A 22,121-nucleotide genomic window follows, 5' to 3' on the forward strand; every position below is an offset into this window, starting at 1 on the left:
CTCGTCGGGTGGCATTGCCTCGCACGGCCTGGTTCGCTGCCGCCGAGCCCGGCTGCGCATCTGTCAAATCGTAGCCTGATCTAGCCATGGACTTAAACCCCCTATCCGATCCCTCTCATCGATATTGTACTCCTGCCTGTCGTATGCCGGTGTTGCTTTGTGCGGAAAGGGGGCTGTCGTCATGCACAGAACGGCAGGCGGTGATGACTGATGCTTGATGCAGGCTCCAAATTGCCATGGGCAAGGGAATGACAACAAAAGGAATCCAAGAACGACGGGCAAGGTAAACGATTGCCGGTTCGAGCTCGTTGCCCGGTGAGCCTGTAAGGGGGTTGTGCGTTGGTAGTGAATATCGTCGACCACGAGCATGCCTGGGAACAGAGCTGGCTCGCTCAACACGTCGCCACCGTTGAGAGGGTCGCTCTGGCACCGATGAAGATGCCAGTGAAAGTGATTTGGTCACGACATGCCTGAGAGATCGAGATGGTGAGCAGAAACCGTCTGGCCACGGCTATTCGCCTCCTAACTGCTACGTGTCAAAGTCCAGGCCATCGACATTGAGGTTCAGATCCGCCTACCAACATAGTGACTTTACTTTCCGGGGGGAAGCCACCGTCGTTGCCGTGCGTGACGGACCGAGAGTGAACCGTCGGGTATCATGAGCTAGCTACATGCGCGGCGCAGCGTCCTCTCGACGCCTATCTAGGTATGCCATCACCCGTCATGTCGCTCCTTTGCTCTCTTTTCCCTCTTCTCCTTTTTCTCTTTTCTTCTTTCCTCCTTCTCCCCCTTCTTCTCCTTCCTCTCCTTCCTCTCCTTCCCCTCCTTCTTTCTTGCCTCCTTCTCCCCCTTGTCCCTCTGGTCATCTCCGACCTCACTCTCGCCCCGGGTTTTCGTCTCTTTTTGCAACCGCCTCTCTGCTGTGTGCTCTTTATCCACCTCTGGCTCCATGTCCCCATCATCCCCGTCGGCTGCCTTATCTACTGTCTCCTCACTCCCGACTTCGACCTCTCCCTTTTGGCTCTCCTCGCCGGGGTTCTTTGCCACTCTCGTAGCCTTCTTCTCCTCAGTGGCCGTCGTCTCGTGTGATCCATTCGTGCCGCGCCGCCTGTCAGCTTGGTGCTCCTGTGGCGGTCCGTCGACTTCCCTCATCCAGACCTTCCAGTCTCCCCTCCTCGTCTTCCACGTGTCGCCCTTCCAGTTGCGCCAGACGCTGCGCCCCATCCACGACTCTCTCAGCTCTGCCTCGTGGGAGCCGAGCCGGTTCATCATGGCCTCCTTCAAATGGTAAGGGACGCTGAGGTCCTTGCCCTTGCTGGGAACGCCGGCGACGGCGACGACGAGGTTGTGTCCGAATTGGGAGACGGCCAGTTCCGCCGTGCGGGCCGAGATGGTGCCGACAATGGACTTTTGGAAGAGAGAGTTGGCAGAAGGCGTGGTCATGGCCGTCGTCAGGAGCGTCACGGTGGGCATTGACGTCGTGGCAAGGCGGATGAGCTGGTCCGACGAGAGGGCGAGGATGGATTCGTGGACGGCCTTGGACGGCCCGGGAATCGACAGCAGGGTTGTGAGGAGCTGCGCGCCGTGGGATTGGATCGCGTACTGGTTGCGCGACAGCTGCTCGACGTCCTTGACCTTTTCCTTTCCGTCCTTTAGGCAGCAGAGCGTGGTGACCAAGTCTACGGGCTTGCTTCCGCAACCCTCCTTGAGTCCCTTTACGAGCTTCTTGATCTCGTCGGGGATGCCTCTGGCGGCGCAGCGCTCGAACAGTGTCCTGAGCACGTTGAACCTCGTCTTCGAAACCAGCTGGGGGACGGTCGGTGCGATGCTTCCGACGGCTTGCACCAGGTCGTCCTTGCCCAGACGATTGAGAACCTTGATCGCCGGGTAGGATGAGATGTCGTTGCGGGCGTAGCCTTCGATGCGGGGGAGGAAGATGTTTTGGTTGAGGGCCTTGAAGATCTTGCCGGGGCAGTGGGTGACGAGCGTCTCGATAAGGCGGGAGCCTATTTGGTCGTAGACCATGCCGTTGACGAACTCGGATGCCTCCGAGGCGCCGTCGAACAGAGACTGGGGCGCGCCCGGGAGCAGCCGAAGCAGCAGCGAGGGCTGTGTCGAGTCCGACTTTTGGTCCGTCTTGTTGAGCATCATGTCGAGCTCGAGGAGCAGCTGCAGTGTAGGGTTGCCGATGGGATGCTTGGCCAGCACGCGGAGGGCGGTGGGGTCCATGTCTGCGATGGAATCGCCGATGATCTTGCGAACGGCCATGGTGAAGGAATCGGGCGTCGCCCGCAGGCCCCGGTTCTGCTCGTCGGCGAGGGCCGAACCCGCCACCGATATGTTTTCCTTCTTCCGGCTCTTCATGAGCGTCCGGGCCGAGGCATCCTCCAGCGGCCGTCCGGAGAGGACGAGGAGAAGGACGCGCAGGGTGTGGGATGCGAACCGGTCGGCCATGAGAAAGGTCAAGTTGCCTTCGAGCTCGTCGAGGGTGGCGAGGAAGAGGCTCTCCATCGAGGCCTCGGGCTCCTGCTCGTCGACGTCCTTGGCCGTCGTGTCGAGGACGAAGCCGGAGAGCTCGTGGGAGACGACGCCGGCGGAGCGAAGGAAGAGCGCCTCGCAGCAGTGGCTCGCGAACCGATGCTGGACCAGGGACAGGAAGTGTCCCCCGAAGGCTTCGAAGAGACGCTTCTTCTGCGCCGTGCTGGACAGCTGGATGAGCCGCTCCATGAGGCGCGAGCACGACTGGCTGCTGGCAAGCTTGAGCTCCTTGCCCTTGGCTTCGCCGTAGACGTTTTCGAGGAACATGTCGCGGTCCTCGGTCGAGGGGAACTGGTTGAGCTCGAGCATCTCGTCGGCCCTGCGGAAGTACTCCTGCTCCTCATCGGCGAGCATGCCGAAGAATTCAGTTTCGCCACCATCGTTGCGCGGGCGTGCCGCGTCGTCGTCGAGCTGGTAGCCAGCGGACTCGTCGTCGTGCCGTGCCCTTTTGCTCTCGACGGTGCCGACCTCTTGCTCCTGGCGCTTCCGCTTGCGCCCCTCGCGCATCTCGCCTCGCTTCGACCGTGGCTTTGGCATTGTGATTGTTTCTGCTCCGTTTCGGTAACGGGCACAGGAGTTGATGGCAAAATACGACGAGCACGGCCTGGTAGCAATAAGTCGAGTTGCCCAAGCCGGGGGTCCAAATTTTTTGAGACGGCACTGATAAGGTTCTTATCGGCGGTGCATACAAACTGGTGGTGGTATTAATATTACCCCGCTTCCGGGAGGACTTTGACGCTATTACTAAGTATTAGAACCACCTCCACTTCAACCTCCACTTCAACCTCATTCTTCCTCACGGCTGCTCTCAGTGATGCCGACCCGGCTGCCTACCAACAACAGTGCCAACAACAGTGCCGACAACAGTGCCGACATCATTGCCGAAAACAGCCTCTATTTGGATCAATATTCTGCATGACACACTGTGCCACCTCTATTGCCGCACAATATGTCTGAAATGGCATTCTGGAAGGCGCCCAAACAAAAAGCATGAACAAAAGAAAACCAGCACACACCCGGCATGGCCGGTCAGTCTCCGTCGCCTGAGCGTCTACGTCTATTCTATAACACAAAAGATTCCTTCTCGTCTGCTTTCATGTCTCTTCCTTGGCCACCTCCTCAATCGCCCTGGTGAGCCCCTCGACCGTCGTCGGCAGCGTCTGGGTATTTACCACAACCCGAAGGAAGCTACCCTTGTCGCCGGGGGCATAGTCAACCATGAAGCCTCGCCGGATGAGCCTCTCCACAATGGCCTGCGTAATCTTCGTGTTGGCCGCGGCGTCGTCGGAGAGCTTCCCGCCGGGGGCATGGTAGAAGCAAACCTGCAGACAGGGCGGGGGATCCTCGGACAGCATGACAAAGTTGCCCGTTTGCTGGATCAGGCTGTGCAGATGATGGGCCATGGCGAAGGCGTGATCAATCTGTCGCTCGAAGCCGTCGGCGCCGTAGTAGAGCCACGCGAGGGCGACCTTGAGGCTGTCGCCGCGGCGGCCGCACTGAAGGGTGAGGTCGGCGAGGTCCCAAACCTCGTCGTCGGCGGTTTCGTGGAAGAGGTAGCCGGCGCTGGTGCTGTTTGCCTTGTTGAATATGCCCATGTCGGGTCCAAGCAGGAAGGAACAGGTGGTCGGCGCGTTCATCATCTTGTGCGGGTTGATGGTGATGGAGTCGGCAAGGTGAGAGCCGCGGAGCTTCGACCTCTGCTGGGCGGAAAAGACGACGGGTCCGCCCCAGCTGGCATCGATGTGCATCCACATGCCGTACTCGTCGCAGACGGCGGCAATCTCGTCAAAGGCATCGAAGGAGCCCCTGACGGTCGAACCGGCCGTCGAGTTGACGTAGAGCGGCGTCTTGCCCAGCTCCCGGGCGCGGGCGGCGAGCTCCCGAAGCCGGTCGGGCCTCATGGCTCCGCCGCCGTCGACGGGCACCTTCCAGACGCTGGCCTCGCCCAAGCCGCAGATCATGGCGCTCTTCTCGACCGAGTAGTGGCCGTGGGCGCTCGTGAAGACGACAAAGTCGCGGGCCCCGTTGCCGGCCGGCTTGCAGTCGGGGTACAGCGTGTTTCGGGCGACGACGAGGGAGGTGAGGTTGGACGAGCTGCCGCCCTGGCAGGTGACGCCGCCGGCCCGGGGCCCCGTGAAGCCGAAGCGATTGGCCAGCGCCCGACCGGTCGTCTTCTCGATGACGGTCAAGGCGGGCGAGACTTGAAAGACGTGCAGCTGCGAGGGTCGGGTCAGCCGGGCGCCGCCGACGGCCGACCGGGAGGCGAAGACTCACGTTTGTATTCAGGACGGAGAGGACGAGGTCGGAGATGACGCCGACCTAGGGACCCGGTGAGCACGACGCGAAGCGGGCGACTCGGGCGACCGCTCACGACTTACAGGGGTGTTGCTGGCGTACAGCTTGTCCAGGAAGCCTTGGTCCCAGGTGTTGACGCTGTACCTGAGCACCCGCCGGATGGCGTCGAGGAGGCCGTCCTTGCCTCGGCCTTTGTCCGGCAGGATGAACTTGAGCTTCGCGGCGAGCTCGGCGGGCTCGTGCGGATCGACGAGGACGTTGCGTGGCGGGACCGTCCCCGTCGAACGGTGAAGGGCCGCCTCGTCGGCATCTCGAACGAAGGGGACGACGAGCTGCCTCACGGCATCGAGAAGCTGTCGTCGGCGGCGTGTAAGTCCAAGGAGCGGACGCGGGCGCCCGCGCAGGACACGACGGGAGGGTCAGAGGGATGGTGGAGGTGGACTTGCATCGTCAAGATCGTCGGCCCTGTGCAGCTTGGGACCGGCCAATGCGTTCCGGCCGTTTTGTCCGTTGGCCACGGGGCCACGGCCGTTGGTTGCCGCCGGCATTGGTTACACTATGAGGGACCCTACGGACCACGGGTGGCCGGACGAGCACGAGCACGGCACAAGTTGTGCACACTGCTTGGCGGAGTTGTGGTGGTGGTGGTGGTACTCTCAGTGGCAGCGGTGGTGGATGGGTGGTGGTACTGAATGTGGATGGTGGGGGCTGCACAGAGTGAGTGGTAGCGGATGTGGGATGAATGATGCCTTACTGCATCCGACTCCAGCGAATGCCCGTCGTCGGTACTCTGGTACGACTATGAAGGAATAAGAAGATGATGGGTAAGTAGAAACGGGGCTCTCGGAAAGTCGGTTAGGGACGTGCAAGTAAGTACATGAAGCGAGTACTTACTTGGCGTGCAGGTGCAAGTTCCCATGTTGTCCGAGTCTTTGCCGATGGGCGAAAATACTCGTACGAATGCATCAGAATTTGCTCTGACAGTGACGAAATTCGAGTAGTCGGTCGTACCATTGCTAGGGGCTCCACGACGTCGTCGCTCTAGCCGTTTTCCCGCCTTCGGGTTGGCTGGAGGTTGATTGCTAATCCGGCCAGAGCACTTTGTATGGAGTACGTAGGGCAACGCGTAGCCCGACTCGCTCATCACGGTCGTCGCACTCGGCGAAAGGGGTTTGGCGAGGTGGGACTGGGATGGGATTGCATCGACGATGGTCAAGCAGCGGAGGACGTCAAGCGGAGGACGTCAAGCAGCGGAGGACGTCAAGCGGAGGACGTCAAGCGGAGGACGTCAAGCAGCGGAGGGCGGATAAACCAAAGTCGCCGTTCTGCCCCGAGAGGTGCACCTACTGGCAAATGTATCGATACCGCACATGAGCATACTTGTACGCGAGCATACGGAGTACAAGTACAACGAACACTTGCGCGACTGTTAATGGCGTGCGTGCTCCGATCATGGGCACTCTGACGAATAATCTGCACAGCACTCGGTACTCAACGGACCGGTTGCGTCCGGGCATTCTACACGGCGTAATTGTGAACGTGATCCGCGTGTGCACAGCACGGTAGGCGTGTTTTGTACCGCACACGGAGTAGCTATGCAGCAGGAGAGGGCAAGATGCAACGGCTGCTCGATAGTCACCGAGCTGGCCTTGTGCACCTCCCTCTCGCCATAGTCAGGCGAAGCAAAGGTGAAGGGACTCGGTACAAACAGCCTGGCGCGGTGGCCGCATCGTTTCAAGGGACTCGATCAAGAACAGGTTTCGCCGCGCTAGAGCACAAGGAGTAGTTGTACTCGGTGCAGCATTTGAGCCGGCAAGTAGTTGTACTTGGTACTGACAAGTACTCCGTATTAAGTAGTTGCTCAAGTACAAGTGCAAGTACAAGTACAAGTACAAGTACAAGTACAAGTACAAGTACAAGTACGGGTACGGAGTACTCGGTAGTTCTTGGCCAGTTGCAGCTACGGCAAGTACAGATACATGGTACGCATTCGGAGTCGTAATGATACTATTATTAATACATGTACTTGGGTACTTGTAGTCTCTGTGCGGCAGACGATAAGACGTTCGAGTATCAATACTCCGTACCTCTACTCCGTACGGAGTGCAATATCCGCACAGGCACTTACTTACGGAGCACCGTGGTACCAATAGGTGCACTTATAAGAGGTACTCTTACACCTAAGAAAGGACCTAGTAGTTGCACAACACAAGTACAGTGTTGCTCCGTACGGAGCACTATAAGCAAGTGGGCACTTGTTCTCCGTGCGGTACAATTGTTTGTACATGCACTTCAACATGCTGTGCACCAAAGTATCCCTACAAAGTGCAAGCAAGACCACAAGTGCATGTACAGTAGAGCAAGCACTATTATAGGATCGGGTGCCACAAGGGCACGCATGCATATACGCGACCGCAGCAAGTGCAAGTACTTGCTTATAATGGCACTGGTAAGACCTGCTGGGATCGAATGCCTCGGCACATGCTCACATATAGCTGGCATTTGTACTATGAGCAGGTGCGACAGCCACCTGTACATGTACGAGCACAGTAATCAAGTACATTCACTTGCAGGTGCAGAGGGTGCTCGTACCTGCAACTGTGGAGAACACGTACTGATTGATACCTGTCATTTTGAATGTTGGCAGCGTGCGGTGGTAGCAGCCGGCACGTTTCCTTTCCAACACATACTGTATACTTAAGTAGTACATTCACATGTACATGTAGTTATGGGAACAGGCAAGCCATGTGCAGACTGTACAGTACATGCAAACAGGCACCCACTGTATTTGCCTGACAGCACATGCGGTAATGCCCACTTGCACGGAATGATACTTGCACTTACTACGGAGTACTCCGTGCAGTACAACGTATAGTGTACTTGTGTGAAGCGGCTCATGACGTTCATTTCGGAACACCTAACAATAATAATTGCTTGCACTTGGGGCACTTACATGTGCATGCAATTACGGCAAATTGCTTTTACTCCAACAAGTGCCGCTGCAGGTCCTCCGCACATGTGCCGAACAGACGAGACCGCACGAGCATTGCTCTGTGGCGGAATCACGCACCGCCACACGTGTCGATGCACCTGCATGGTACGCCTCCGCCGAACGCAAGCTCGGCAAGGGCGAGACGACGTGCAGTCACCAGGTGCGGCGTAATTACCACCAGCGGTTGACCTTGACGTTGGCCACATGCACCGTCCACCTGGGCCAGCCCCCGGGCGTGGTGGTGTGGCCCACGGCCGACATGACGGCCCTCTTGGCATGCGCAGAACCGCCAACAGCGGTGCCAATGTCCCGTGCTTGCTGATATTACCATGACATGTGCGGATATTACTCCGCACTCGAATGCGTGTTCTCGATGCCCCGCCATTCTTCATGCTCGCACCGATATACAGTAAGTACTTGTATTACGTGCACGCCTACTGTACATGTACACGTACGCACGAGTACAGCACGTGCAAGTAATTGTCCAGTGCTCCGTCACGTGCAGCAGTTGCCGCTGCCGAGTAAGAATTCCTAACTCGTACTCACTCCATACACCCGATAGCAACGCTAGGTGTTCTCCCAGGACGGAGAACAGCCAGTATTAAGTACATGAGTATTGTTACAAGTATATGCACGGAGTACTTACAGGCACGTATGTACTTACTTGCCTGCTTGTACGTACTTGGGTGTGGATGGGTGGGTGCATCGTGGGAGAGGGGCACCCCCTCGTACAAGTACTTACTTGCTGTACAGACTTCATCCTTCCTTGCTTCCCAAGTAATAACTAGTATCAACTACTAGGTAACTAGTATCAACTAATATTACCCATCACCCGCATCGCGTCGTCGCACCTCTGCAATTTTTGGAGCCCTCTCGTGCATGTACGAGTAGGTGTACACCTACACTTGCAAGCCAGCACATGTACATGTACCTGCAAACCTCCTGTACACCGACAATGCAAGCACGACAATTACTCCGCACGCAAGTACGACTACTTACATGCACTGATGAATGCCCACCCGCCGCCTGTGGGAGTTTGACTGCACCTAGGCATGCAGCCTCGCTTGTCGGTCGGTGATGGTGTGCTTGTGCATGTGCAAGCACTCGTCATACTTGCGCAGTGCTTCAGCCTCCCAGATACTTAGGCCACCGTTCGTCATGCGCTGCCAGTTCCGGACGCAACTCGGATTTTTTCCTGCCGTGGGGTTTCACATGCCATCCGTCGCCGCATCCCCGCCTGCGAGTGGCTACCCGTTCGGCACAAAAGGGCGATGCACATCGTCACCCCGTGGGACTGGCACCCTTGGAGCTGGATCCACGCGCCCGCCAGCCCTCGGCCGGTCGGACGTCTTTGCGTGCAGTCGACGAAGGATGCAGAAGAATGGCCGCCATCCGTCGATGGTGCGTCGGGCCCTTTGAGCGTCATCGTCCTGCACGACCGGTTGACGTCCTGTCCCTTCACGTCATACGGCACTCGGTCGGTACATGTACAGTACTTGCAGGTACATGTAGGCGTGCCGTGCGGAGTGTGAACGGTACTTGGCTCGCACTTGCTCACGTCAAGTACTCTGCACCGTACGACGAGCATGTGTGCGCAGACGCGCGGTGCAGTCAGTGCTTTGCACATGCACGTATGCTAGTGGTCAAGGTGCTCCGCATACTACATCGCTTCCGAGTACAGTGCCGTGCACGTCGTACGAGCAAGAACGAGTGCATGGTGCCGTGATGGAAGCACCTGGCACAGCGACAGGTATCGGGAGTAAGGCACTGTACTTGGTTGTACGGCACAGGTATGGTATCGACGTGGCTGGGATACAATGCTTGTGCATGTGCGGAGCACTTCTCAAGTACTACAGTGGTACTCCGTACACACGCAGTGTTCCCGGCAAGGACTGCACGCACAAGCGGTGTCTAATTACCAGTGGCACGGATTGCTTGGTAGAGTGAAATGCTGTGCAAGTACTTAGGTGGGTGGTACGTACATGTAGACCTGCCCTGCCCATGTACACGTACGTAAGTACTTGGTCACTCGTGATGCTCGTCGTCCAGAGCCAGCCAGCAATCCTCACTGGCTGCATGCTGCTGTGCACGAGCCGGCGGCGGACCCGAGCCCTAACCGACGACTCCAGATTCGGCAACCTGCTGCAATGCACGAGCCGGGTGAGAAGGAGAATACTGTACGGAGTACGGATACTGCAAGTAAGTAGATGAGCCATCAGTCAGTCGACGAGCAGTGGGAACAAGGAACCACGGTGATTGTTAGCCGAAGGTGGGTGCCTGCACGAGACGTACCCAAGTACATGTACAAGTACATGTGCCGTGCTCGCTCGGCTTGTACGTGCACCGGTACGAAGAAAAGGGCGGCTCCAGCGATCATGTACTGTACATGTACATGTACAACTGCATGCACCTACAACTGCATGCACCTACAACTACTTACTGTACTTACAGTACATGTCCGCACAAGGATCAGGTCTCCATGCACTCCGTACTGTACTCCGTATTACTCCGTACTCTGAACCGTTCTGCCCATGCAGGTACATGTACACTAAAGTAACAACACCGTACTTGCAGCAAGTTCTCTCCGTTGCAACATCCGAGTACTCAAGTACACCTCGTGGTGGCATCAGGGATCCCACACCCAGTGCGGCGCCCATTTTTCGGGGTCCATACTGGTGCGACCTACTCCGTAGTTGTACTCCGTTCATGTGCATGTGAGCTAGTACTTGGGCGTACTGTGAGTAGTTGTAAAACGTAGTTCAACTACTTACCCCGTAGCTGCGCGGAGTACCGAGATACGGCGAACATGAATCGACTGAGTACGGAGTACGGAGTAGCAAGAGTACGGTTCCACGGTCCCTCGCGTCACCGTGGAGACCCTATTTTTCGCCAACCTGTCAAGTTCCCATGCCTCCCCTAATTACCCCTTGCCGCTTCCCCGTCCCGTCGTTAGCTCCCCCACCCACCTAAGTACTCCCTCCATGTACTGTAGGCACGAGGTCAGTACCTAGCCCAGCTCTGTAGCTGTAGGTGCTACAGGCGTGGACATGCGAGTGTTTGTGGTACTGTGATGAGTACAAACGTGTACATGTACAAGGTCCAGACCTATGTGTGCTTGCAAGTAGCTGTATAAGTACTTGCACCTCCAAGTACTAGGCAAGTACATGGCAGTGCATGCAAGTACTTGCACCCACCCGCAATGGACCCTATTAATACCACGTCCCGGTGGACCTGACCTTGCACCTATCTTTGTACCTCTCCTTATCTGCAAGTACACCTACATACCTGTCACCACGAACCACAACAGCACTTGTGGAGCAACCTGCTGGTACATGCTTACATGTACTTGCAGCAAGTAGGCAGTACGTACGGAGTACGTAGGTGTGCTATTATAAGCAAGTCCTAGGGACTCCGTGGCAATAGCAAGGTACATACAAAGATACGGAGCGAGTACCTGTCGTGGTAGCTTCGACATTTACATGTGCACATACTTACAGTACAAGCAAGTACCTGCATGTAGATATGGGGTAATGATGCTGCTGGCACTGGGTCACCAAGTAGCTGTACATGCAAGTCAACACAAGTACAGGTAGGCACTCGCCTTTGTACGCAGACGTAGGTGTGCGCCTAGAGCCGGCACGGCACGTCAGAACTCGTCGTGGCAATGCACCGCACCACCCTGAACGCCCGCCACCCTTGCATCCAGCAGTCGACCCGAGTCTTGTTCCATTCGAAAATCGAGTCCTGCCCAGGACTGCTTCTGCCCGTCCCGGCCCCGTCTCATCCCCTCCCTTGCCGCCTTGCTGCCCTCCTCCCTACCGTCCCCTCCCTCTCGTCCCTCCTCGCCGCCCAGCATCCGGCAACGGCAGGCCAGCAACGAGCATAGACACGGACAGGCTCACGGTGCCGGCACGATCACGAGAAGCACGAGAGCTCCGTCCTGCTCCTGGTGCCGACACGACATCAGCATCCTCGTTACCCCCGCCTCCCCTGTCAAGCGTCGAGTCCGCCGTCGAGTCTCAACCAAAACGGCTGCCCGCGTCACCCCGATTCGGAGCTTGCTTGCCGCAGGCGACGAACACTTGAGCCCCGAGGAGTGCGAGGACGAGTGCTCTGGACGCGCATCCCGTGCACGACGGTGCGTGGTCGTACGTCCCACGACATACATCGCACGAGGCGCGGAGCCGTAGACGCCTTGGCACGGCCAGCCCTTGGCCGGTCGTCCACCGAGCTTGTCCGGGCTCCGAGCTCATCGGCGACATCGAGCGTCGACGACATCGAGCACGGCTCGGGAAGCAAACATTCCTCGCCCTCCGGCCCTCCTCCTCCTCCTCGCGTCGCCCAGGCCGACGGACGCGACGCTCTCCTTTCCGACACCCTCGGCAGTGGTCTGCGCGCGGCGAGACGGCGACGGGCGGCCGTGACGATGCAGGCCCAGCGCGAGCGCGTGCCCGAACCGGCCATGCCCATCTCCGTGACCATCTGCGGCGACGGCGGCTGCGGCAAGTCGTCCATCACGCTGCGCCTCGTCCGCTCGCAGTGGACGTCCGAGTACGACCCGACCATCGAGGACTCGTACAGCGTGACGCGCCGCATCGACGGCACCACCTACCACCTCTCGCTCACCGACACGGCCGGCCAGGAGGAGTACCGCGGCATGTGGGCCTCGTCCAACCTCGGCGCCGACGCCTTCCTGCTCGTCTACGACATCACCTCGCGCGACTCCCTCGACGCCCTGCAGTACTTTGACGACCTCATCGACATGGAGGCCGAGACGCGGCTCGACAACGCCGAGCGCGCCCGCCGCGCCGGCCTGAACCCCGTCCACGCCAACGCCGGCAACGCCAGCGGCTCCAAGACGGTGCCGCCCGTCAAGATCGTCGCCGGCAACAAGTGCGACCTGCAGGAGAGCAGGCAGGTGCCGGCCGCCCAGGGGCTCGACTGGGCCCGCCGCCGCGGCTGCGGCTTCATGGAGACGAGCGCGCGCCTCGAGGTCAACGTCGAGGAGACGTTTGCCCTCATCGTCCGACGCGTCGTCGAGCGCCGCCGCCTCGCCGAGATGGGCGTCCTCGACAACACCGAGATGAACGCGCGCGGCATGACGAAGCCGCTGACGCCCCTGCCCGCCGACGAGGTCCTCGACGAGAAGCGCGGCGGCGTCCTCCGGGGCCAGACGCTGCTGACGGATCGCCGCCGTCGCCGCGAGGCCGGCTTCTGGAGGAAGCTGCGCTGCTGGTGACTGCTGCGCTCGCCATGCTTTGCACGCGCGTACGCGCGCCGCCCTGCCGTCGCGAGCATTCCGCATCGACGACGGCGAGGGCCCTGCCATTTCTACCCTTGCGACAGATACCATGGACACGGCGAACGCAGCAGGACGGGACGGCCGACGGGAATTTTCGCAACAGACTTGATCGGTGCGGCGACGAGGAAGCGCGAACCATGTACGTCGCCAACGAAGGGCGCGGGCGGGCGGGAGGGCGAAAAACAAGGACTGACGCCGCCCGCCCATCTTCGACTCGGGCACGAGGGCCGAGTTGCAGACTCTACGGACCTGCCACGGCACGGACCGACCTTGTTCGCCGCGGACGGACAGACGGAATCTGGCGGCGGCCGGCCTGTAGGAATAGTATAATACGATCTGACGAATGGGTCTATGCTGCTGCTGCCGCCGACATGACGCGCGCCGCAACCTCGCGCCGTCGGATTGTCTTGCATGACCATCGCCTCGCACGCCCATGGCCGGAGAGGGACGGCGAGGCATGGCGACAGGTGGGAGGGATTCACTGCCCGCTCGCCTCGGCCCAGTCCTTCCATTTCTTATACTCCGGGTACGCCATGCTGTGCTTCTTGCCCTGGTACCGCGTCACCTTGAGATCGAGGTCCTTCCATCGCTGCCGGCTCCCGACCCAGCCGGCCTTCCGGACGAGGCTGAAGAGCGTCTTGTCCTTGGACCAGCCCTGCTCCGCGGCCACGTCCGGGAGGTAGGTGGCGCCGTAGCGACGGTTGCCGCTGTGGAAGGAGAGGCGGATGCCGTGGGTACCAATCTGCCAGTCGTAGGGGTCCTCGACCTGCTCAAAGTCGGTGAGGAGGGTGACGGCGGCTTGCAGCCTCGGCAGCTCCCTCCTCGTCACGGGGGGGAATCGTGAGTCGTGGACGGCCGAGATGACGGCGTACTCGGGAATGCCGACGGAGAGCGGCTGAGGCTCAAAGGTGCCGATGCAGCCGCGCAAGCATCGGTCATCGTCGTCGTCGTCATGGCCGCCGCCGGCGCCGTCGTCGTCCGAGACCGTGTTCCAGGTGACGAAGAGGGGCGTCGAGGTTGGCCCGAGCGGCAGCGACGACGTGGACGTGGCCGGCGTCGGACCCGACGCCGGTGATGCCGACGACGAAGAGGACGAGGAATCCGTCTCGGCGGCGACGCGTCGCAGGGCGGGATCCTTCAAGGACGAGCGTGACGCCGCCGGCTGGGTGCTCGCGTAGCTCGCCCACGAGGCCTGCAGCCGATCCAACGACAGAGGCTTGCGGCCGTCAAGGTGGGCGTCGAGGGCCTCGAAGCACATGAGGCAGTGCTCGTCGGACGCCATGACGTCGGCTTCGATGACGCTCGAGCGTCGCGGGGAGTCGGGGGGAACTCGGGCAGCGGGCGGAACGATGAATCGATGACGGCCGCGTCGGCGATGAGCTGTATCCTCGCCCACGACTCGTCACCGGAAACGCGAGGCAGCAGACGGCCGGAGGAGAGCTAGAGACGGCGGGGGAGGGATGAAGGAGCGCTGGCCGGGGTAATGACGGTCGTTGTCAGACTGGGCCTCGAGCTTGGAGCCTGGAGAGTGAGGTCGGCCGACTGGGGACGGGAGGCTGGGGGTCGCTGGGGGTCGCCGTCACCCCCACTCCGTGTCGGACTCTGGATACCCCGCGGTGGATGAGATGGTGTAGTGTAAGTAGTGTACCGAATTACGTAGTGTACTTGACTGCTTGCCACAGGTGTACAGTGCGTGCTGTACAGTGCGTGCCGTACAGTGCAAGTAGTCATCACTGTAGGTGCAAGTACATGCATGATTGCCAGCCAGCAAGTACATGTATTGGTGCATGTGCACATGCGCAACACTGCACAGTACAGCACAGTACAACTTCGCTTAGTGCCGTACTGTACATGTACTTTACTTGCTCTGGCAAGGGTACGAGCTCCAGCACTAGCCAACAAACGCTCGCTCATGGTTGGTCGTTGCTGGTTGGTGCGAGGCGACGAGGGGCTCCGCCCGCGTTTTCATTCTTCCTTGCCGTATTCCCAGGCAGGCCGGCTTCGAGATACGAAGGGATGGTGTGGTGCGTCCATTGGCTGCTGGTCCACCGAGCACGGGTCCGAGCAAGCTCGGCGACGAGTCCACGGTCGATTCGACATTTCCTTTTGCCAACAGGCGAAGCCCAACGTCGCGGCATTCGCCCTGCAGCCGAGGACACGCCGGCAGCACCTTGCGACCGGATGGCCAGCCAAGCGGTCTGATCGTCGTCGTCGATGCTCCTGTCCGCGTTTCAGCCTCGCCTCGAGACTCGGGACCTGGTCGACGACCTGCGAGGGGTCACCGTGGACGTGGGCGAGGCCATCTCCATCTCATGAGAATGCATCATTTCCCCCGACGCGTCACCGTGGACGGGCGGCTGATGCGTCGGTTGAAACTGGGCTGGCGTTCGCCCATGGCCGATGTACGTTTTGGAAAGGGCCGGCGTCCGTTTGGGATCCCTCGCACGGTCCGTGCCTGACGGCCGATGTTGGATGGTGGCATGGCATGTCCCCGGCCCGGCGGCGTCTGATGTCTGTCGCGGCTCGCGTCTGTCGAAACACTGTTGTCTGATCTACGCACGCATTCGACGCAAGATTTGCTGGGAGGCAAGGCCGGACGGCACGGCGGCACGGGGACGACCGAGATATAAATACGGCGGTTGCCGTTGCATCTGGCCGTCCGCTCGCCTCACTCTCCATCCGGCGCGAACAGGCAACTCGTTTCCCACCACCACCGCATTCCACCACCGTCGCCGTCCACCACCATCATCCAGCCAGTCAAAGAGCAGACGAAAAAGTCCATCGACGGGAGCGATATTCCGGCTCGGCAGCAAGGTACATTTCGACACCGCCACCATGCAGTTCTCCGTCGCCACCCTCGTTGCCTTTGTCGTTGCCGTCATGGCAAGCCCGCATGGTACGTAGGAATCCATCCGTTCCCGCGTCTCGTGTGCCGAGCACCAACAGGACTTGCAGGCGAACTCGTCGGGAGGCAGGTCGACGTCGCCGCGGCGGCCATGACGGACGGTCAAGGAAACATCGTTCCCTTCGACGCCGCCGGCGTGCCGTCGTCTCCCGTTGAGGGGGAGATTGCTTCGTAAGAACAACCATTGGTGGAAGGCGTCGGCCGGCCTTGTACGTGCGCATGCGCCGATGTAGTTTGTTAGCAGGGAGGAGGGGGGAAATGCGAGCATCACGAGGAGCGCCGGTCGCTACCAAGCTCCAGACGGGCGGATTCTACCCGCGCTCGAAATGACGACGGTGACTTTTGCACGGCACGTGTGCGCACGGCGTACCTGCAATGATTGGCGTCTACCCTGCATGTGCGTGACCGCGTGTACGTGGATGCAGTCACCCGTGTACTCTTGTCGGACGACGTTGGCGGCTTTACTTTGCCCTTGCTCGTCGAGGGTCGTGCCAAGGCGACATGGAGGCGACATGGGAGGATTGTTGGACGAGGTGGCGGCATGCCAGTACCGCAGGTGTGCTCGCACGGAGGACCTGGCATGGCATGGTAGTGTACTCCGTATCATGGAACACTTTGTGCACAGGTGGAAGCGCACAAAGGGAGATGGCCATGCTCGTTGGATCGAAGCCCTGCTGGTCCGGTGAGCGAAGAAAGGAGGAAGGGAGGGTCGGTCGGCAGAGGCAGGGCGCGTGCAGTGCACCGACGTCCATACAAAGCTGCTCGTATTGTATGAGTCGTAGCGTACAGTGCAGGTCCTCCGTGCGTGTGGTTGAACGGACGTCGTACCCTGATGGGGCAGAGTCTGCCGTAATTACTCCGTATAGTGCGAGCTTTCTACCGCGTGCCATTGTCGTCTCGTGATGTCGGTCGGATGTTGCCACGATACGTGACGCTGACGTGGAGGTGCGTGACGATGAGTGCCATGGAGCGCGTAATGCCCATGCTGAGTGTCATGCTGGTGCGTGTGCTATTGATGCACGAGCCGATGAAATGTTCGGGTACGATGGCTGTCGCCGCACATCAAACGGCGACTGCTACTATGCTGGCACTCCGGAGGTGGGAGAACAGCAACGCAGCACCGGCAGAGAACTTCGAGGTGCAGTGCTCAGTGCCAGAGTACTCCACTCCGTATAGTGCATGCCTCGAGTGCCTAGCAGGTAGGTGCTATTATTCTACTGCTATACGGAGCCGTCTGCGGACGATGCGTATTGGTACTGCTAGGTACTAGGTAGGTATCTAGTAATTACCTCTGTATGAATGACTGTATGAATGACTGCGTAATTACCAGCTTCGTACAGTAATGTACGTGATCACGTCAAGTACATAACGCTGTACTCCGTACAGAGGCCAAGTACAATTAAGTATAGTGCTTGTACTAGCAGAGTACGGAGTGCCGCTGCCGGTATTTACTGTAGCCGTACCTACTACATAGTACCTAGTAGGTACTAGGTATGTACAGTATATACTGTACGATACGGAAGGCTTGTAGTGCGCCTACTTGTATATTACTGCTAGGTAGGTATATTGAACTTTACAGAAAATGCACAAGTACTGCACCGTGCGGTACAACTGCCAGGCGGACTAGCTTGATAGTACCTAGTACTCCGTACTATGCTTCGGGGTGCAGTCCGTCAAGTATTATTAGCTCTTCGCAAGTTTGCCGTATTATTCGTCGTGCTGTAGGTTAGCAGGATCAGTCGGCGAAAGTGTTCGTATCGTCGTACGCCATATTACTCCGGAGTGCACAAGGATATTGGGGTACTGGTACATCCTACAGTGCAGTACAGTACTTGCTGCGTGGTACTCCGCATTGTACAGCCCCGCGTCTAAGCATGTACTACAGTACTTACCTAGTACTTACTGTGCAAGTTGGTAGAGTGCAAGTGTACCTACTCCGTACCGGCACGTAATTATCAATACAACGAAAGTACATGCGGCACCTTGCAAGTGCCCACCGCTTTGCAAGTACTCTCCGCAGTGCCGCAGAGCCATGGCCGAATGAGGACCCTGTCCACGACACCGTTCCTGCATTCCAGAGGCGGCGGGAGACTAGTCGCTCCATCGGGAAGCGACGACGGGCATCCGGTATAATGCATCGAGCCGTCTTACGTAGCTGCATCCAATGTCCGACGCACCTGCCACGCACGAGAATCAGCAGTGATCACATGATGCCATACCGGTGGCCCGACCGAGTACACGTACGCCTGCGTGACTTGCACATTTCTTCCGCGTCGGCGCTGCCCTCGTGTCAAAAGTCCTCCTGTCCAGCGTCCACCACCCTGTAGACGGATTCGTATGCCCCTCGCCCCTCGACGACTTCGGCAACGTCTCGTCGGCAGCTCAGCAACCTCCCATGGACGTCGATAGTGCCCGCGCGGTTCCGCCGCGCAAGGGGAGCATGGAGAAACGCACGGCTGCGACGCCGCCGCCGTGGGCCTCGAAGCCCGTGGAGATCCATTGCGACATGGGCGAGGCGTTTGGCAATTGGAAGATGGTACGTACGCACGCCCGCGGATGCCAAACGCACGCCCGCCGGTTCCGACGTGGACGGTTCTGACGTGGACGGCAACGCGCAGGGCGATGACGAGGCCATCATGCCGCACATCACCTCGTGCTCCATCGCCTGCGGCTTCCACGCCGGCGACCCCATGGTCATGTACGAGACGGTCAAGGCGGCCACGCGCCACGGCGTCCGCATCGGCGCCCACCCGTCCTACCTCGACCTCCAGGGCTTCGGCCGCCGCGAGATGAAGCTGGACGCGCTCGAGTGCGAGAAGATGGTCATCTACCAGATCGGCGCCCTCAAGGCCTTTCTCGACATCGAGGGCGTCCCTCTGTCCCACGTCAGCGTACGTCGACGCACCCGCCCCCTCCCCTCCCCCCCCGCCGATCGAGGTCGGCCGCGGTGCCTGCGGGGGATTCTCGGACGCTGACGCGAAGCGACGTTCTCGCACGACAGCCCCACGGCGCCCTGTACGGCGTCATGTGCCGGGACAGGGTCACCTGCGAGGCCGTCTGCCGCGCCGCCCGCCACTTCACGGGCCCCGACGGCGCCGCGCCCGTGCCCATGATCGGCGCCGCCGGCACGCTCATGGAGACGGTCTGCGCCGAGATGGGCATCCCCTTCATCCAGGAGATCATTGCCGATCTCGAGTACGACGAGAACGGGGACTGCATCATCTCGCGGACGCACGACGCCGTCGACCTCGACGGCCTGCGCGCGAGGCTCGGCTGCGCCCTCGGCACCGGCATGATCGAGAGCAAGGAGAAGAAGCAGATGGTGGACCTGAAGCTCGGCCGCGCGCCCCTCAGCCTGTGCATCCACAGCGACACGCCCGACGCGACGGCGGTGGCGGCCGCGACGAGGCGCGCCGTCGACGGCTTCAACGAGGAGACGTTCCCCTGAAGCACGGGCGCGCCGACGATGTGACGATGAAGATGGCAGGCCGACGAGGCGTCGTGGGTGCGCACCACGTCCTCGCGCGGGGGCAGGGACATGTTGCTGGCTGGCTGGCTATTGCCTCCGAGGGCGTGCACGTTATGATGATGATTAATTGACGCAGCATGGCCATTGCATCTGGCCACTTCCCGCTTCCTCTTGGCATGTTCATTTCTCATCTCGACGCATCCATTGTCGTCATTGCTCGAGGGCAGACCACGGCACGACGAAAGGGGTGGGCGCGGACGGTCGAAGCATGGCCGCGTCCATTCCTCTCGCGCCCGGTCGAGGCTTCGTGTCGGCAGAGGACACCTAGAGAAAGGGAGAAAAAATGGCACCGACCAAATGGCACGACCAAATGGCACCGACCAAATGGCACCGACCAAATGGCACCGACCTCACGGTCGAGCCATTTCTATGCTTCCAAGGGAACTGGCGGTCTGGACGCTCGAAAGTCTGCGCCGGCATGAGACGAACCCTGCTCCGGGCTAGGCGCTGAATCAGCCTCGGCGAAGGATGGACAACCAACGAGGCTCGTTTCTACGACGCACCTGCACTCGCGCGCGCTCGCTTACACCTACTCGCGGCACGTAGACGAGCGCACGAACCAGCTTCGACTTTTTCCTTGCGACCGCCCCTCTCCGCCTCCGCCCTGGCTCCCTTCCGGCTGCTCGCCGGCCCCCCTCCGGCCCCCTGCTCCCGCATCTTCCCCGCGACGGCTTCTGAAAAGGGCCAAGTTCGTGCAAGGGAAGAGGAAGGGAAGAGGCGCGCTTGAAGCCGTCGAGATTGGCCACGCGTACGAGTAAGGGAAGCTGACGGGTATCCTGCGTCTGTCCTCGCGCCTGCTCCAATCCCGTCGACTTCCGTTCCGTCCGCCTCCACCGCCGGTGGGGGCGCCATCTTGGTCCCGACTCCGACGATCCACCTCGTCACGGCGGCCGTTCCAGCGCTTGTCCTCAAGGGGTTCAAGCACGAGCTTGTACAAGTAAGTACCTGCAACTGTTATACAGCGCCGCCCCGTAACAGCAACCAATAATACGTGCTTGCTTGCTCTGCACTCGCCGTGCCCGTCATCGTATGGAGCACGGGGAGCCGAAAGACTTTTTTTCGACCGGCACCCCAAGACGCACATCGAGGCACACGTACTCGTATTCGTCGCCAACGCGCTGGCCTTGTTCTCTGGCGAGGAAGCACCGCAGCTGCACGAGTGCAGGAACGGACACGGCTTGGCACACGGCAAACGCATCAGCTTTGCATTGCGCAGGTGGGTATTCGTGCTGTAAACCACCTACGCAAGCGAGCCGCTCTGCTCTCGTTTACCTTGCCTTTTAAGCGTCAGGGACGTCGACGATGCGCCTGCTTCACTTTTTCGCCTGCCAATCGTGAAGACGTTGGCAACGAGGCAGCGGACGCCGCATATCCATTCGCCGCCCTTCCGCCCCACGAGCACATGCAGGCAAGCCAGCCCGTTGCGCCGTGCCGTACATACCATGCGCACTTCTGTACATGTGCCAGAGCGTGGAAGCAGTACGGTACGGTACAGTGCCGGCGTCAGCACAGGCATCGGCACAGGTATCGGTGCATCGCAGAAGCAGGTACTTTGCACAGCAAGTAAGTACACGTTGCAGCAAGTACTTGTGCGGCAACGTGTTTGTAGGTAGCTACGGAGTGCAGTATACGCATACTTAGTACCTAGTAGGTACTGTGTGTATGTTCTCCGTACTCATGCTTATACATGCATTGCCACATGCTTGTATATAAGTATGTACAAGTACTGCACGGAGGATGAAGTGTACAGTGCTGTACTTGCATGGCGCTCCGCTGTCAATCACTTGCACGACGTGGTCCTGCATGGTATTCTTACTATTATTGATCGTATTGGAATATTATGTCAGCCCTGCAATGATGGTGACTGCCGCGCATCGTAGTGCTGTTTCTACCGTCGACGAGTACGGGTGCGCGTTGGAGTGCACGGCTGCAGCACCCTAGGCGCCTGTAAAAAAGCACCCACCTAGCAGGCATCGTCGTGATTCTATCCGCCCTGCGCCCACGCACGATTACCCCCGGCGAAGATCCGTCGCATGCGCATGTACAACTAGCACGCCTACGTTGATGCCGAATTTTCCATGCCGACCGACTCTACTGGCACGGCGGTGAGTCCAACGAGCGTGTCCGTCCTGCGGATGCGCGAATGTGGTCCAACGTCGGCGACGAGAACAACAAGTCCTTACGGGCGCAGATGCGGCCGACCCCTCCCTTGGGCCCCGATGCTGCCGCCTTTCCTTGCACGGAAGACTATACGAGCAAAATACAAAAATGGACACAGGCATGAACGCAACCATGTATGGACGGCATGAACCAAAGCATGAGCATGACCGCGAGCATGAACCTGGCGAGTACGACGAAACGGTTGGATCCTGTGCCGGTACAGACCTCGCCCTAAAAGTAACAGCACTTGCGAGCATCCATGTAATGCCTGTTTTCGTTGTGCCGATGCACGCTTTGAGCATCAGCGCATCGGGTGCGCCGAATCGGTATTATAGTATAATAATACCACTTGTAGTATCGTGTCTTAGCACTGCATGGCAAGTGGATGCGGGTACGGAAC

General features: G+C 59.5%; 6 protein-coding genes across 6 annotated transcripts; 3 read left to right on the plus strand and 3 right to left on the minus strand.

The window, feature by feature from the left end:
• Positions 1–714: 714 nt before the first annotated feature.
• DCS_06764 (Armadillo-type fold protein) lies at positions 715–3,075 on the minus strand (the record flags this gene model as incomplete). Its single annotated transcript, XM_040804052.1, has 1 exon — positions 715–3,075. The coding sequence occupies one exon, from the start codon at positions 3,073–3,075 to the stop codon at positions 715–717; it is 2,361 nt and encodes a 786-aa protein (XP_040654156.1).
• A 557-nt stretch (positions 3,076–3,632) lies between these two features.
• DCS_06765 (glutamate decarboxylase) lies at positions 3,633–5,977 on the minus strand (the record flags this gene model as incomplete). The annotated part of the gene is made up of 6 exons (XM_040804053.1): positions 3,633–4,754; positions 4,813–4,857; positions 4,917–5,143; positions 5,410–5,541; positions 5,588–5,632; positions 5,728–5,977. The coding sequence occupies 6 exons, from the start codon at positions 5,975–5,977 to the stop codon at positions 3,633–3,635; spliced, it is 1,821 nt and encodes a 606-aa protein (XP_040654157.1).
• A 5,512-nt stretch (positions 5,978–11,489) lies between these two features.
• DCS_06766 (RAS small monomeric GTPase) lies at positions 11,490–13,064 on the plus strand (the record flags this gene model as incomplete). Its single annotated transcript, XM_040804054.1, has 3 exons — positions 11,490–11,591; positions 11,722–11,963; positions 12,002–13,064. The coding sequence occupies 3 exons, from the start codon at positions 11,490–11,492 to the stop codon at positions 13,062–13,064; spliced, it is 1,407 nt and encodes a 468-aa protein (XP_040654158.1).
• Positions 13,065–13,605: 541 nt separating this feature from the next.
• DCS_06767 (ammecr1 family protein) lies at positions 13,606–14,409 on the minus strand (the record flags this gene model as incomplete). The annotated part of the gene is made up of 1 exon (XM_040804055.1): positions 13,606–14,409. One exon carries the CDS (start codon positions 14,407–14,409, stop codon positions 13,606–13,608), a length of 804 nt encoding a protein of 267 aa, XP_040654159.1.
• Positions 14,410–15,962: 1,553 nt separating this feature from the next.
• Positions 15,963–16,207, plus strand: DCS_06768 (uncharacterized protein; the record flags this gene model as incomplete). The annotated part of the gene is made up of 2 exons (XM_040804056.1): positions 15,963–16,023; positions 16,083–16,207. The coding sequence occupies 2 exons, from the start codon at positions 15,963–15,965 to the stop codon at positions 16,205–16,207; spliced, it is 186 nt and encodes a 61-aa protein (XP_040654160.1).
• Positions 16,208–18,427: 2,220 nt separating this feature from the next.
• On the plus strand, positions 18,428–19,480 carry DCS_06769 (lactam utilization protein LAMB; the record flags this gene model as incomplete). The annotated part of the gene is made up of 3 exons (XM_040804057.1): positions 18,428–18,568; positions 18,651–18,923; positions 19,034–19,480. 3 exons carry the CDS (start codon positions 18,428–18,430, stop codon positions 19,478–19,480), a joined length of 861 nt encoding a protein of 286 aa, XP_040654161.1.
• Positions 19,481–22,121: the final 2,641 nt, after the last annotated feature.

Source organism: Drechmeria coniospora, chromosome 03, assembly GCF_001625195.1.
Source record: "Drechmeria coniospora strain ARSEF 6962 chromosome 03, whole genome shotgun sequence".
NCBI classification, from domain to species: domain Eukaryota; kingdom Fungi; phylum Ascomycota; class Sordariomycetes; order Hypocreales; family Ophiocordycipitaceae; genus Drechmeria; species Drechmeria coniospora.